This window comes from Geotrypetes seraphini, chromosome 1 (assembly GCF_902459505.1).
Source record: "Geotrypetes seraphini chromosome 1, aGeoSer1.1, whole genome shotgun sequence".
NCBI classification, from domain to species: domain Eukaryota; kingdom Metazoa; phylum Chordata; class Amphibia; order Gymnophiona; family Dermophiidae; genus Geotrypetes; species Geotrypetes seraphini.
In genome coordinates, this window is record NC_047084.1 from 338,735,546 (window position 1) to 338,750,871 (window position 15,326).

Consider the following 15,326-nt stretch of genomic DNA (forward strand, 5'->3'; position numbering starts at 1 on the left):
TCCCAGGCCTTCTTCAATTCAGACACAGTCTCTCTTCTCTTTCACTTCTTCCATGAGACTGTTCCACACATCTACCACCCTTTCTGTAAAAAAGTATTTCCTTAGATTACTCCTGAGTCTATCACCTCTTAACTTCATTCTATGCTCTCTCATTCCAGAGCTTCCGTTCAAATGAAAGAGACTCGACTCATATGCATTTACGCCATGTAGATATTTAAACATCTCTATCATATCTCCCCTCTCCTCCAAAGTATGCATATTCAGATCTTTAAGTCTGTCCCCATACGCCTTATGATGAAGACCATGCACCATTTTAATAGCATTCCTCTGGACCAACTCCACCCTTTTTATGTCTTTTTGAAGGAACAATCTCCAGAATTGTACATGAGGTCCCATCAGAGTCTTATACAGGGTCACCAATACCTCCTTACTCCTACTGGCTATATCTCTTTCTATGAACCCCAGCATCCTTCTAGCTTTTGCCATCACCTTTTCAACCTGTTTGGCCACTTTAAGATCATCACATATAATCACACCCAAGTCTCGCTCTTCTGTCATGCATATAAGTTCTTCACCCCCTAAATCAGTGTATCTCAAACTGTGTGCCAAGGCACAATAGTGAGCCTCCTGAGATTTCAGGTATGCCGCGGTAGACTGGGGAGGAGGAGAGGCGCCGGTGCCAGCTGACTACCTACAGAAAGTGCTTCTCGTGGCGAGGCATGTCCTGTAGGCAATCAGTGGGCACCAGCACCTATCCTTCTCTCTGGCCATCTTCCCTTCTGATACCCCCCCACTAGCGTCTCAGAGCACGCCTGGAGGGCCTTCACACACCTGAGGACATCGACATGATGATGTCACGCATATGCGTGATGTCATGATTGCAATATCCACACACTTCCAGGTGCCTCGAGACATGGCCACTACCTTTAGTGTGCTGCGGCTCAAGAAAGTTTGCGGGACACTGCCATAAACTGTACCGTTCCTTCAGGTTTTTGCAGCCCAAATGCATGACCTTTCATTTCTTAGCATTAAATTTTATCTGACATTCTTCAACCTTCCCTAGGTCTTTCTTCATGTTATTCACACCATCCGGGGTGTCTATTGCAGATTTTGGTATCATCTGCAAAGAGGCAAATCTTACCTGACAGCCCTTCAGCAATATCGCTTATAAAAAGAACAGGTCCAAGAATGCACCACTGGTAACATCCCTTTCCTCACAGCAATCTTCCTTAACCACTACCTTCTGTTGTCTTCCATTCAACCAGTTATTGACCCAGCCTGTCACTTTGGGGCCCATTCCGAGGGTACTCAGTTTATTTATTAGACATCTGTGTGGAACACTGTCAAAGGCTTTACTAAAATCTAAATACACCACATCTAGCCCACTCCCTCTAACCAATTCTCTGATCATCCAGTCAAAGAAATTAATCAGATTTGTCTGACAAAACCTACCTCTAGTGAATCCATGTTGCCTCTGATCCTGTAATCCACCGGATTCCAGAAACTTCATCATTCTTTGTTTTAAAAGCATTTCCATTAATTTGCTTACCACAGAAGTCAGGCTTACTGGCCTCTAATTCCTTACTTCTTCCTTACTTCCACTTTTGTGTCATGGGACCACATCTGCCCTTCTCCAGTCCTCTGGTGCCACTCCTGACTCTAGAAAAGCTTTAAAAAGGTCAGTTAGTGGAGCCATCACAACTTCTCTAAGTTCCTTTAGCACTCTCAGATGTACACCATCCATCTCCATCACTTTGTCTACCTTTAATTTAGCTAGCTTCCACGAACACAACTCTCTGAAAATCGATCAAGGTCTACCACTACTCCATCCCTTTTCGCATTTGTCTTCTGCAGTTCCGCTCCTGGAACTTCAGCCATAAACACAGAACAGAAATATTTGTTAAGCAATTCAGCCTTTTTTTAATCAGCTTCTACATATTCATCCCCTTTACTTTTGAATCTCACAATGTCACTTTTTCACTTCTCTCTATCTCTGATATATCTTAAAAAAAAAAAAAAATGTCTTGTCTCCCTGTTTTACCATGTCAGCATTTTTTCTTCCATTTGTGTCTTTGCTTTCCTGGCTACTCAACCAGCCTCTCTTAACTTTTCCAGATATTTTTGCCCGTCTTCCTCTTTCTGCACTCTTTTGTAGTTTATGAAAGCTAACCTCTTATTCCTTACCGTTTCAGTAACTACTTTTGAGAACCAAAGCGGCCTTCTTTTCCTCTTACTATTTTTTTACTTAGTTGCCTCGCAAAAAGGTTTGTTGCACTTACATTAACTCCTTTTCGTTTTGCCCATTGTATTTCAGACATTCCCATCCAGACAACAATTCCTTGACGTACATGTCATCAAGTACACTCCGATCTTCAACTCAAAATCAATTAGCAGTGCCATCTCCATGACAGATACTTGATTTTACACACTCCACCATCTTTGGTGTTGTTAGTCCAATTTTATGGAATGCTCTTCCTATTTCCTTATATCTTGAACCATAAGAACATAATAATAGTCATACTGGGTCAGAACAATGGTCCATCTAGCCCTGTATACTGTTTCCACAGTGGCCAATCCAGGTAACAAGTACCTGGCAAAAACCCAAATAGTAGCAACACTCCATGCCACCGATCCAGAGCAAGCAGTAGTGTTCCCTATGTCTGTCTTAATAGCAGACTATGGACTCTTCCTCCACGAACTTGACCAAACATTTTTTAAACCCAGCTATATTAACCATTCTTACTGCATATTCTAACAATGCGTTCCAGAGCTTAACTATTCTCTGAGCGAAAAAAACATTTCCTCCTATTGGTTAAAAAAAACAAAACAACTATTTAGGTCAGTGGTTCCCAACCCAGTCCTGGAGGACCACCAGGCCAATCGGGTTTTCAGGCTAGCCCTAATGAATATGCATGAAGCAGATTTGCATGCCTGTCACCTCCATTTTATGTAAATCTCTCTCATGCATATTCATTAGGGCTAGCCTGAAAACCCAATTGGCCTTGTGGTCCTCCAGGACAGGGTTGAGAACCACTGATCTAGGTGATGTTTTTGATATAGTTTAAGTTGAACACCCAATACTCCATTTTTTTTTCTTTTCCCCCTCATATCATGGAGCTATACTGATCCAGAAAATGGTAGCGAGTTGTTTGACCAACAACTTCACCTTATTCTCCTTTGCAATTGTTAATATTTTCCTATTTTCTAATTGCTATCTAGAATATATATTGCAAGTCACTTAAAAGACCTTCCTATAAGAAGGATATTAAATGATAATAAACTTGAAACTTGAAGTCTGTTTCAGTCACACAGAGCAGAAAGCTCAGCGGAGTGGAATCAGGAATAAGCAAGAAAGGAAAAAGGCATAGAAAGTTATATACCCCAAAAATGTTCACAAAAAAATGTGAAGGGAGAAGTGAGAAAATAGAGACATATTGTAGAGCAAATGCACTTGTAAGAAAAGCTTAATTGTATGTGGAAGTATTTGGGGAGCCAAAACAATGACTAGAAATGAGTTATGGTTAATACTTAAGGAAGGTTAATCATGCAGTAGATATTTTAAACAGACTGTGAGAAAATTGGTTCAGCGAGAGACCAACAAAGAGCAGTCTGTAGAAATGCGAGTACATAAAAGAGTGTGTAAGCATTTTGACAGCATACTCATAAAGGGAAAATTTTTACTAATGTTATAGAGCAGTGTTCTTCAATGCAAGGTCCAGGGGGCCAATGGTGGCCCCTGGAAGCCTCAGGGGTGGCCCTCATCATCATTCTGGCTGTTTTTTGGTACTCTTTGCCTCTCTATTCAAGTTCATGACAGAAAGGGGAAAGTAGATAGGAGGTAAAGCTGCATGTTTGAAGGAAAAGGCATTTCTCAGTAGATGAAGAGAATGTACTTGGAAACGACCCCCTCCTCGAGAATGCCCTCAATAAAAAGTTTGAAGGCGGGCTGGTGGGGTAGACGTTACCGAAACATACACCAGTCAGATGTGTTACAGTCTTGTATGGGAAGATATTTGCTAGATATCCTTCAGCTTATTTGGATCCAAAGAGGCCCTAACTTAAAATTTAGAGAAGACCACTGTTACTGTTACTGTTACTGTTTAATTGTAACTAATTAAACTAATTAAACACATTTGCACTGTTTTTGATGTGTGTTGAGAAGAGGAGAACATGTGAACAACCAGGATTCAGTATGAAGAGTGCATTCTTTATTTCACCGTTGAAAAATGAAGACAAACATGAAGAACACAAAGTTCATATAATGTCCATAATAATGCAAAACTCAATCATGCAAAACTCAACATGGCTATGTTTCAGCTGGTCCACCTTCATCAGGGGTCGAAACAAATCTCTCTTTCAGTGAAAAAGGCTATGTACAGGACACATGAATCAATAACCATATAGCACACACTCTGCTCTATGAATGGAGGAATAACCTAATGATTGGGGCAGCAGACGGGGAACACGGTTCAAATCCCACTGCAGCTCCCTATAATCTTGGGCAAACTAATTAAACTTCTATTGTAACTAATTAAACTTCAATTGTAACCCTCCAAGGATGGTGAACTATCTAGTGCAGTGGTCTCCAACACACTGCCTCCAAAGTCTTCCATCTCAAACAGTTGGCTGAAAAGATCTTCAAATCCTGTAAAAGTGTTCATTTCAAGCTTGCCCACTTGATATAGTAACTGCAAATAAGCTCTTAAGTGTGTTACTTAGGTTTATCATTTATGGAATTTGCTACAGTTGACAATCCAAAATAAAGTAAGTTTTTAAACTATATCCTTGAAGTGTTATAGAATCAATTTTTAGTATTAATTTTTAATGTTTAACAACCAGTCTGAACAAGCAGGTCAGGGTGGTTTACAAAATTAGGAGAATATGTACACTTGAAATCAGTTTGACTCTTCCATGACTATAAAGTCTACAGTGTATCCTATCCACTCATCTATTAAAATCTTGGGGGTGATTCTTGATCATAGTTTATCCATGAAGAATCAAGTAGACTCTGTTGTACGGAAGAGGTTCAACACACTATGGACACTGTGTACTTTGAGGGCATTTTTTGATCTTCCAGAATTTAAAATGCTAGTCCAATCCTTGGTCTTAAGTCAGCCAGATTACTGCAATATTGTCTACCTTACAGGTGTTAAAAAAAATCTTTCCAGACTAAGAATTATCCAAAACGTTGCAGTCAGACTCATTTTTGATCTAAAGAAATTTGACCGGGATTTGCACTGGTTGCCAGTGGAGGCACGTATCATCTTCAAATTGGGCTATATCTATCATAGAGTATTCTTAGGTCAAGTTCTGCAATATCTAGCTAACTCCTTCCACATTTCAACACAAATGTTTACTCATAGAACTCATGCTCTTTTCATATTTCCACCCGTTTCGGACTGTAAATTTTAAAAATATCAAAAGCGCGTTCTCTTATCAAGTAGCCACTTGGGATAAGGATTTCAAACAATTACTACTGTCCTCTGTTTCTTATTATTACAATTTAGGAAACAATTTTAAAAACTTATTCATGTTCCAGATTTTTGTGTAACTAACCGCTAACTTTCAGGTTGTTTTCACATTCAATTATAGCTTTATTATTAAATCTTTTGTCAACCACATAGAACTTAACGGTTATGCAGTCTAGAAATTTTTATGTTATGTTATGTTGAAATCTTTTTGTGGACTTCAGAGCTTTCTCATATTCATTTTGCAGCCCTTTACATGAAAAAAGGTTGGCACCCACTGACCTAGTGTATCTGAATATATACCACTTCAATAGTTTAAGCTTGAAGGCAGTGGATAAACTTTATGATTATTACTAATAATAATAACAGCAACAATAGCAGCATTATGGGACACACATCAAGCTTCCAATTCTTAGGTTTATGAAGGGGCCCATACATCTTTCTAATCATCTTTATTAAAATAAGAACCTAAGAATTGCCGCTGCTGGGTCAGACCAGTGGTCCATCATGCCCAGCAGTCCACTCATGCGGCGGTCCCCAAGTCAAAGACCTGTGCTCTAAATGAGTCCAGCCTCACCTGCGTACGTTCCAGTTTAGCAGGAACTTGTCTAACTTTGTCTTGAATCCCTGGAGAGTATTTTCCCCTATGACAGACTCCGGAAGAGCATTCCAGTTTTCTACCACTCTCTGGGTGAAGAAGAACTTCCTTATGTTCGTACAGAATCTATCCCCTTTCAATTTTAGAGAGTGCCCTCTCATTCTCCCTACCTTGGAGAGGATGAACAACCTATTTTTTTCTGCTAAGTCTATTCCCTTCAGTATTTTGAATGTTTCGGTCATGTCCCCTCTCAGTCTCCTCTTTTCAAGGGAGAAGAGACCCAGTTTCTCCATTCTCTCACTGTACTGCAACTCCTCCAGCCCCTTAACCATTTTAGTTGCTCTTCTCTGGACCCTTTCGAGAAGTACCGTGTCCTTCTTCATGTACGGTGACCAATGCTGGACGCAGTACTCCAGGTGAGGGCACACCATGGCCTGGTTCAGCGACATGATAACCTTCTCCGATCTGTTTGTGATCCCCTTCTTAATCATTTCCTTATTATTCAATTGCTTTGTTGGTTTTTAACTTGAATGGAGAAATAAAAATCACCCATCGGTCAATTTTAACTCTAACTTAAAATAGAGTGACAAGAGCAAAGCCCATATACTTACCGGTCAGTCTGCAAAACATTGACAAGGTGTTCCATAGCTTGACTACCCACTTCCAAGCGATATTTCTAGAAGGAAAATACAAGCAGACCTTTAAAACACTGACTTGGCAACTACTTAGTGATCCCATCATTCTATACCATTTGCTATGACTAATCTTTACTGTGTCTGGCTCCATCTTCTGGAATGCTCTTCCTGCCACACTACTCTTAGAAGAATCCTTTGTCAATTTAAATCTGGTTTCATTATTTTTATTTTTAAAATTTTCTGCTGTCTACAGCTTCAGACCCTACCATCTTCACACCCGGCAGATGGTTAGCTCCAGGCAATGCTACTCTGGACTTACTTCGCTATCTCTTTTTCATACGATTTGTTATATTTCTTGTCACACTATGGGCTCCTTTTACTAAGGTGTGCTAGCGTTCTTAGCTAACTCCACGCTACACGCCAAAACTAACACCAGCTCAATGCTAGCGTTAGCCTCTAGCATGCGCGCTAAAACCGCTAGTGCAGCTTAGTAAAAGGAGCCCTATATTATCTATATTGTGTAAACCATTCTAAAGAGCAATCTAAGGGTGGCATATCAAATACCATTAAGCTTGAAACTTAAACTTGACCATACAAAATCATCACACTGGTCTGATCTGTGCAAAATGGTTACCTATCCAGAGCAGTAAACAGCACGCACTACATATAAAAAGTTTGTGTACTTTATTCTTTATAGAACATGGAAAATTGGATCATTCCTCTTCAGTGTACTGTTTAAAATTAGGGTAACAAAAACAAAAGAAGTCCAACAGATCTGCAGTGAAAGTCAATCAACCGAAGCAAAAAAGAGAACTGCAGAGTTGATGTACAAAATACAGGAACTTTATTGGAATAAATAAATTATGATAATCCAGTTTGCACACCATGTAGCAGCGTTACAGGAGCTTCATGTCGCCTGTTTTACTTGAATTTTATGCCAATTCATTCTACAACAGAAGGTTCTCTTTTGAGCGAGTGATACTATTGGACCCCTGAGGAAGGAGTGTTCTTCGAAACATGAGCCGTGTTGGGTCCCATTTTCTCATTTATGAGAACCACCAGTAGGATTATCATAAATTTATTTATTCCAATAAAGTTCCTGTACTTTGTACATCAACTCTACAGTTCTCTGTTTTGCTTCTGTTTAAAAATTAGACCAGGTTTTTTTTTTTAAGATTTTAACTTCTGAACATCTAAAAGCTACTTGTACCTAAATTGCCAACTATTAAACCTCTTTTTAATTGGTACAAGCAGGTTTGTGCTTATATCTTAGGGAATCTCCTAGACAGGCACTATATTTCTACAGTTACTGCTAACGGACTCAAGCAATAAAACTGTTAAAAATCAGCACTGAGCTGTAACACCTCTTTTTTTATATTTCTGCACAAAACGTCAGGGGCAGGATCGCAGCAGAGGGAACATGCTGCTGAGGATGACAGCGGCCTGCAAGGATCGCTACAGCACCAGCAATTCTCTCTGCAGGCTGCGGTAATTATCTGAAGGTAAGAGCAGGAGGCCAGGGGGGAAGCCAGAGGATGCTGCAAAGAGTGGGCAGCACTAGTACAGACCGAGGGTCGCAAAATAGTACCTGGCGGGCCACATGTGGCCCCCGGGCCATGAGTCTGAGATTAATCTAATCACCAAGCCCTAAGCTGCCTCTTTATCTTAACAGCAAACAGTACAAACCCTTGACAATGATTTGAGGGCTCGGACTGCATCTCTTCGGTCATCCAGTAATGTAGATGAAGCTACTCGATCACAAAGTTTCTGGACCTGTAATAGAAGTACACTGCAATTTAAAAAAAAACAATAAAGCAAAAACTAATCAAAACAACCTAAAAAGAATGAGGCAAATACTGACTGTGCATCCAATCTTTCTTCTCTTCTTTCAGCCTATATGCTTCCTCTCCTCCAGACCTCATTCCCTCCCCCAACTTTTTCTTCCTCTCTCCCTACCCTTTCTTTCTCCCTGCCTCCCTTTCTTTCTTTCTCTCTTCATGCCCCCTTTCTTTTTTTCTGTTTCTCTTCTTTCCTTCTGTCTCCCTGCCTGCCCTCTTTCTTTCTTTCTCCCTGCCCTCCCCCAAGCCACTGCCACTGCCATCGGGGAACAGGCCCCCAAGCCACCGCCATCAGATAACAGGCACCAAAGCCGCCACCGCCGCCCCAAGCTCTACCTGCTTCAGGCCGACCAGCATTCCTCTCCCCGACGTCAATTCTGCCGTCGGGGAGAGGAAGGCTGATTGGCCCAAGATCGCGATTGATCTATTAGGGAAATACTGCCGGGTTCTGCCTTCGCGGAAACAGAAAGTAGGCAGGACCCGGCAGCAAGAAGAGCAAATTGTAAGCTTCACTGACCTGTCTCCCGCCTTAGCCTGTAGCGAACACATGCTTTGGGGCTCTAACATGTGCGTGCCGGCTTCCCTTCCCTTCTCTTCCCCCCACCCCGGACATAACTTCCAGTTTCAAAGGGAAGCCAGCATGCACACAGAGCCCCGGAGCATAAGTTCGCTATGGGCTAAGGCGTGAAATCTCCAAGCCTTTTTTTTTTTTTGGTGTTGAGTAGCACCGGCGGCGGCAGCAGAATTCACAGCGGATGATAGCTGGGTAGTCATCTAAAGTGCCCGGGCGGACCGCCTGGCTAAAAGGCCCTAGGGAGAACACTGCACTTTCACTGTGCACAATGCTGCCAACATCCAGCCAGACAAGTGGGTCTAGCTCAGTGACTATCTAAAATCTTAGGAAAATTCTCTTAGTACTCTGACTATTCTATGTGCAAATGTTTAACAAAATATGAAACATAATGGACCATTAGACCATTTGGCATGGAATGACACATTACTTACATTTTAAAGAGAAGGGAAAGACGCTTAAAAGACTTTCAAAGTGTATCACAATGTCTCACTACTGTATTAATTTGGAGTGGAAGCAGGACTGGTCAAGAATGCTTCTTTGGGTGTTTATGCAACAGGTTTCCATTACAAAATACCAGACTGGCTGACCCTGCCTCTACAAACTCTGCAGTGTCAAAAGAACAGAACAGCTGCTGTACAATGTCAGTAGAAGCCACCAAATGTCTTCCCTGTCTATACCATCACATTTCCATCCTGAAAAAAAAAAATCCAAATTTCTCCTGCTCATGGTGCATCTCCCAAGAATGAAAATTTAAGGTATTAACTTTTTTTTTTTTTTTTTTAATAACTGAACCTTTCTAGCCCTTTTTTGCCATGAGAAATAAAACACTCTCTCTGAAGTATCAGTAGGTCTTACATATTAATAGCCAAATAATATAGGTTTGTTAACCTCCAAATACATAAGCTGACTGTTCAAACTATTAGTAGGATTTACAGCCACATTTAGAAAAATTTAAATGAATAGCCTAGTTTTCAAAGGGAAAAAACAGCTTTTATACTAGATGGAAAAGTATGTGCCCCCTAATACTTTTCTGTCTGAAGTCTAATACATATACCGTATTTCCCCGTGTAAAGGCTTATACATGGGTTTTACAAACCTATGTATTGGATGTGGCTTGCTTAAATGGGGCAACTTATCTAAAGACATGAAAACTCATTCTTGAAAACTATAACTCAGTACAGTACACAAAAGATGACGTACCCAAATGTGTGTATGCATACATTGCACTGTGTGTTACCAATCAATTGTGATTAATCACAATTAATATAAAAGATAATTTTAGAGAAAATATACCAAACAAAAAATCCTGAAATCAAGCATAAACCACTGTTTATCTGTAGTTTTCTCTGTCTTTCATCCGCCACCTAGTCCTCCTCTGAACTCTATCCTGATCTCTCCTTTCTCTTGCATCCAGGCCAGTGTCTCCTCTTTTCTTCTCCCCACTCACCCCCTTATATCCAGTATTTCTCTCCCTATCTCTGTGCAGCAAGTTTCCCCTTCTCACCCTCAATCCCCTCAATGAATCTACTTTTTAAATCATTCCCCCCAGCATTATTGGAGTACTGTAGCTGAACTTTTTTAAAATCATCCCCCTTAAATACCTCCCTCGCTAAATGGCTGCCTCCTCCAATCTCGCTGTACAGGGCAAAAGCGATGTTTTTAATCTCAAGCCTGGCTCCACGCTGCTTCCTGAATGGCTGCCGTCAGTTCTCACGACAGCAGCCATTCAGGAAACAGCACAGGGCCAGGCTTGAGAACGAAAACATTGCTCCTGCCCTGCTAAGCAAGATTGGAGGAGGCAGCCAGCAGCCATCCAGCAAGGGAGGTATTTAAGGGGGATGATTTTTTAAAAGTTCAGCTACAGTACTCCAGTAACACCACGACTTATCTAACAGGTTTAAAACAGAATTCAGGATTTTCTGCAGCTTATACAATGTGGCGGCCTATACATGAGAAATCATCATGTGGAGCAGCCTATACATGAGAAAATACGCTAATGGGATGCAATAGGATTCTGACAAGGATCAGGCCATTCTACCTAGAGCAGAACTAGTGTGGCAGAAGCCAGCAGCTAAACGGTGCTAAATAAGAATCTAAACCAAAAAGGTTGCATATCCCACACACTCAAAAAAAAAAAAATCCCAAAGTGCAAAAAGTAGGAAAAGCCACAAAATAACAGGATGGAACCAGGAGTACAACAGAATTTGTATTAATTGCAAAAAAAGTGAGGCAGCATAGACCAGATAACAATTAACATATAAAATACCCAACAGTCTGTGTTTCCGCGACTATCACCTTCCTCAGAGTACATGTAGCCAAGCTATTTCAGTGTATTCAGGTTAAAACCATGAGAGAGCTAGAACGCACATGAGGGCGCTTACCATTAGTGTTAATGTTGAAAACCTAAATAACAATCTGACTGCTGGTTATGTGGCCCCAAGCCCCTACACACTGCAGGGCAAGCCTGCCACATCTCACACCATCCAAAACAGGGAGTGACAAAGGGCAAGTCTTGAGGCTGCATGGATGTTCCCGGTCCCCTTCCTGACTCTGGTTTAGAGAGCCACAGTCCTGGGCATACTTGACACAGTACAACAGGAGTGACAGCACTAGGAGGAGTGAAATGCTGGCATATGAAGAGGGGAAGGGAAAAAAGGTGGCGGGGGTTGATGAAATCCTGAGGGAGGGGAGCTTAAGATGCTGGAGACCTACTGGTGGGTGGGTTGGGAAGAGCTTAAGTCCTTGATCCGCCGCTGAGGGAGATCCGAGTGTATCTACGTGTCCTATAAAACGGAAGTTCCACGCAAACTATTGGAGCCTCCTTAAATTTATAACACACATAAATCTCTCTTAAGGATCTTGAAAGAAACATACAACAGGTAGCGGGAGCCTGGCCGTAAAATATTATTTTCTTTTCAACTTTCAACACAGTTTCCTTCATCAGCAACACCACCACCTCCACCTCTACAAGAAGTGCTCCCTTCCGAGCATTTTAATGCTAAGCGCACAAATAAGATCCTACGAACACAGCAGTGCACACACCGGCACGGAAGAGAGGCCACCCGATCTCATCCCATTCCGAGCCCGAGCACAGCTGACTTTGCACTCACCGTCTCGGCTCCAGAGGGCTGGGGTCCGGCGCTCTGCGCGCCCATCACCCCTCGCAACAAATACATGTCTCCGCCACAGCACGCGAAGCACCGGCCACGCTCTCAGCTCCCCCGCGCCCGCCCTGGTTCAACAACGCAAGCGCAGCGCTCGTGCCCACCGTTTCCACATCGACCCCGGAAAGAGCCAGTGACACGGCGCGGAAAGTGCGCCTGCGCCGAAACGTGGCATGACGTGGCTGCCGGAGAAGTGCTACAGCGGGAGGTGCTTATCCCCCATTTAGGATTAAAAAAAACTAACTAAACAAACTTACAATAACATTAACAAAAAATTAAAGTCTTACCGCGGGCAGCACCTGCATAACTAAGTCCTTTATAGGTGCGGTTTGGCTCAAAGTCAATGAATGGAGTTTTTAAAGGAGAGGTGCTCGTCCCCTGCTTTTTACCCCTTTAAAATCAGAGCTTCCACTGGTGGGAAATTTCAAGAGGCCAGAATTAACAAACTCTCTCTACCTGACCGAAACTAGGTCATTCGACAGCTCTGCTTATTATTTTCTTAACGCCCAACCCAGAGCAAATGCAGAGATGCCAAGGATGGTTCATCCCAAAGAGTGAGATTTACCACCCCCAATGTGTGAGAGCTTAAAGACCAACAAGAGGGGTTTTTCACTTTTTCTTACACTTAGTGCAGTCGGGGTATGAATTTCTCTTTTGACAATTATGCCTTCACATGCCTCTAAAAATGGATTTCTGCATCGTGAACCCTTTGCATATCTAAAACTCAATTATTTAAAGCAATTATCAACACTAAAACATGCATATTTTTGAAAACAGTTCTCAAGAGGCAGTAGTTAGTACTGTAATTTAAACCTAATAGACACAAGCATGCTATAAAGGCAATCCCCATAAGATCCAGCAAAATGTTCTAAAACCCTGTCTAAGATTAGGACAAACATATCTTATATTAAATTTTAGTGTAGTGTAACCTTAGTAAACAGCAACAGTTCCTCTGCTGCCAAACTCTTTGCAAAATTGCAAAAACACACTCACCAAACCTTAACAGCTGTAATGCCCAGACAGTAGCATAGTCTGAACAACATTTTTGGGGGAGGACCTGTAGTGACCACTGTGTGGATGAACAGAAAAATAAGTGTGTATAAATGTTGGAAATGCTCCTTAATGCCAGCAACAATGGATGAATCTGTTACAGTAACAGTAAGATACTTGAGCAACTGGGCACGTGATGGAAGGACATTGTAGGTGGTAGGAGTCTGATCAGAAGACAAGACTCTTGTTGCAACATCAAAGGCAGACAAGACACAAATGATGCATTTTAACAGTAGTTCATTTAAATGTAAAAGCAGCTTCTTCAGATTTTTTTTTATTAATTGAATTTAGTTGCCAGTTGTCTAAGATGTGTTAAGTTTTTACATATTGATACTGAGGAGAGAGGCCCGTACAGGTGAAGATTTTAAGCCCTCCATGATACTGGAGGTGAAGACAAAGCCCCCTGAAATCCCCAGAATAATAAGAAAATGTCAATACTTTTTACAGGCCTGAAAGTGCTTTTGAAACATTACATAGTTTTCACAAACTCTCTTATCTTTACTAACATTAGCAAGGCCAAACCAAGCGGAACCCATCCTTCCTACCTTTACCCCCCCTCCTTAGCTCACCTGAATTTGACGGTACTGTGATGCATATAAACTGTTATCTACATCTTATCGTAATTTTTCATTGTTATTTATTCCAAACAGGTCCTGTCGGACATTACCTACCAAAATGTACATCTTATACTCTTGCTCAAAAAATTGTATTTCTATACTCTTGCTTTCTTAAAGTCTCTGCTCTCTGTATTTCATCTGATTATCTGCATATTGTATTTCGCTGAATGTCCAGCTATCTTGATTGTAAACCACCTAGAAGTCGCAAGATTATGGCGGTATAGAAGAATAAAGTTATTATTATTATTATTATTCATACAGAAGTCAGCAGAACAGCTGCTGAAATAGAGAAGTCCATTTCATGAGGATAGAATTACCAGCTCAGAGAGGAAGTACTACATATCCCAATCAAAGAACATAAAATTAATTACTGTTCAAATGAGGAATGGGCATACTCAGAGAAATTGAGGAACTTTGATATTAGAAAAACATTTGTCGGGGAAATAGATAGAACCTTTTGCTAAACAGAGGATGTCCTGCGCAGTATGACTTAGAAAAAATAAAAATATTGTCCAATTAATGAAATGAGAAACTGTATGTCCAATAATAATCAAATACGTAATATGTTCCAATGTGGTCTCGGGCTGTTAAATGTATAAAAAGACAGCCTTTTGAGGCCTTAGTCAGGACAGACATCCAGGTATACTCAAGCGCTTGAGGTATACTATCTGTCAGCTCCATATGCTGAAAGGATTTGCTCTTGTAACCTGTTATTGATTGTTAAATAAAATGTATATTAATTATACCAGCATATTGGATTGCCTTGAGGACAGTTATTGAAGGTCGTAATAACAGGCGGCTTTTAAATACTAGCATTTTATAGATGCTATTTCATCTAGTTGAAACAGCCTTTAGATAATGACATGGGGACACAGTTTGTCCCTATTCCTGCAAACTCTGTCTCCATCCCCATTCTGTCCCTGTCCCATGGTTATCCATGAATACCTGTCCTCAGGTCATTCTCAACACCCTATCACTGTGTCTCATTTATTATCTTCCTTCTACCAGGTCTCAGAAATGCCTATTATATCCAGTGTTGTATAATAAGAACATAAGAATAGCTTTACTGGGTCAGACCAATGGTTCATTTAGCCCAGTAGCCCGTCCTCAGGGTGGCCAATCCAGGTCACTAGTACCTGGCAAAAACCCCTATAGTAGCAACATTCCATTTCTACAGTGGGCCAGCGAGGTAAATGCTCTAATACTCATAGAGTTATTATGAGCACTGGACCATTTACCTCACCAGCCCATAGTAGAAACCACTACAGTGGGTTTGTAAAAGGAGCTCTAAGTAAATGTGACTAATTACTGTACTTAAGTTTTGATACTTTTACTTGTAAAGAAGTACAGGATAACATTTACTTTTACTGAAGTAATCATTT

General features: G+C 41.1%; 1 protein-coding gene across 6 annotated transcripts in view; it reads right to left on the reverse strand.

The window, feature by feature from the left end:
- Positions 1-12,691, reverse strand: part of USO1 (USO1 vesicle transport factor) — a 210,209-nt gene extending 197,518 nt beyond the window's left edge. For 4 of the 6 annotated variants that reach the window (XM_033960384.1, XM_033960367.1, XM_033960376.1 and 1 more), the window contains exons 1-3: positions 12,224-12,471; positions 8,388-8,474; positions 6,678-6,742 (exon numbers count right to left, since the gene is read on the reverse strand). In XM_033960384.1, coding sequence (XP_033816275.1) covers positions 6,678-6,742; positions 8,388-8,474; positions 12,224-12,289 — 218 coding nt within the window. In that variant the 5' untranslated portion in view covers positions 12,290-12,471. Of the gene's footprint in view, positions 1-6,677; positions 6,743-8,387; positions 8,475-12,223; positions 12,475-12,564 lie in introns of those variants that run through there. The other 2 variants (XM_033960394.1, XM_033960401.1) reach the window with 2 other exon arrangements.
- Positions 12,692-15,326: the final 2,635 nt, after the last annotated feature.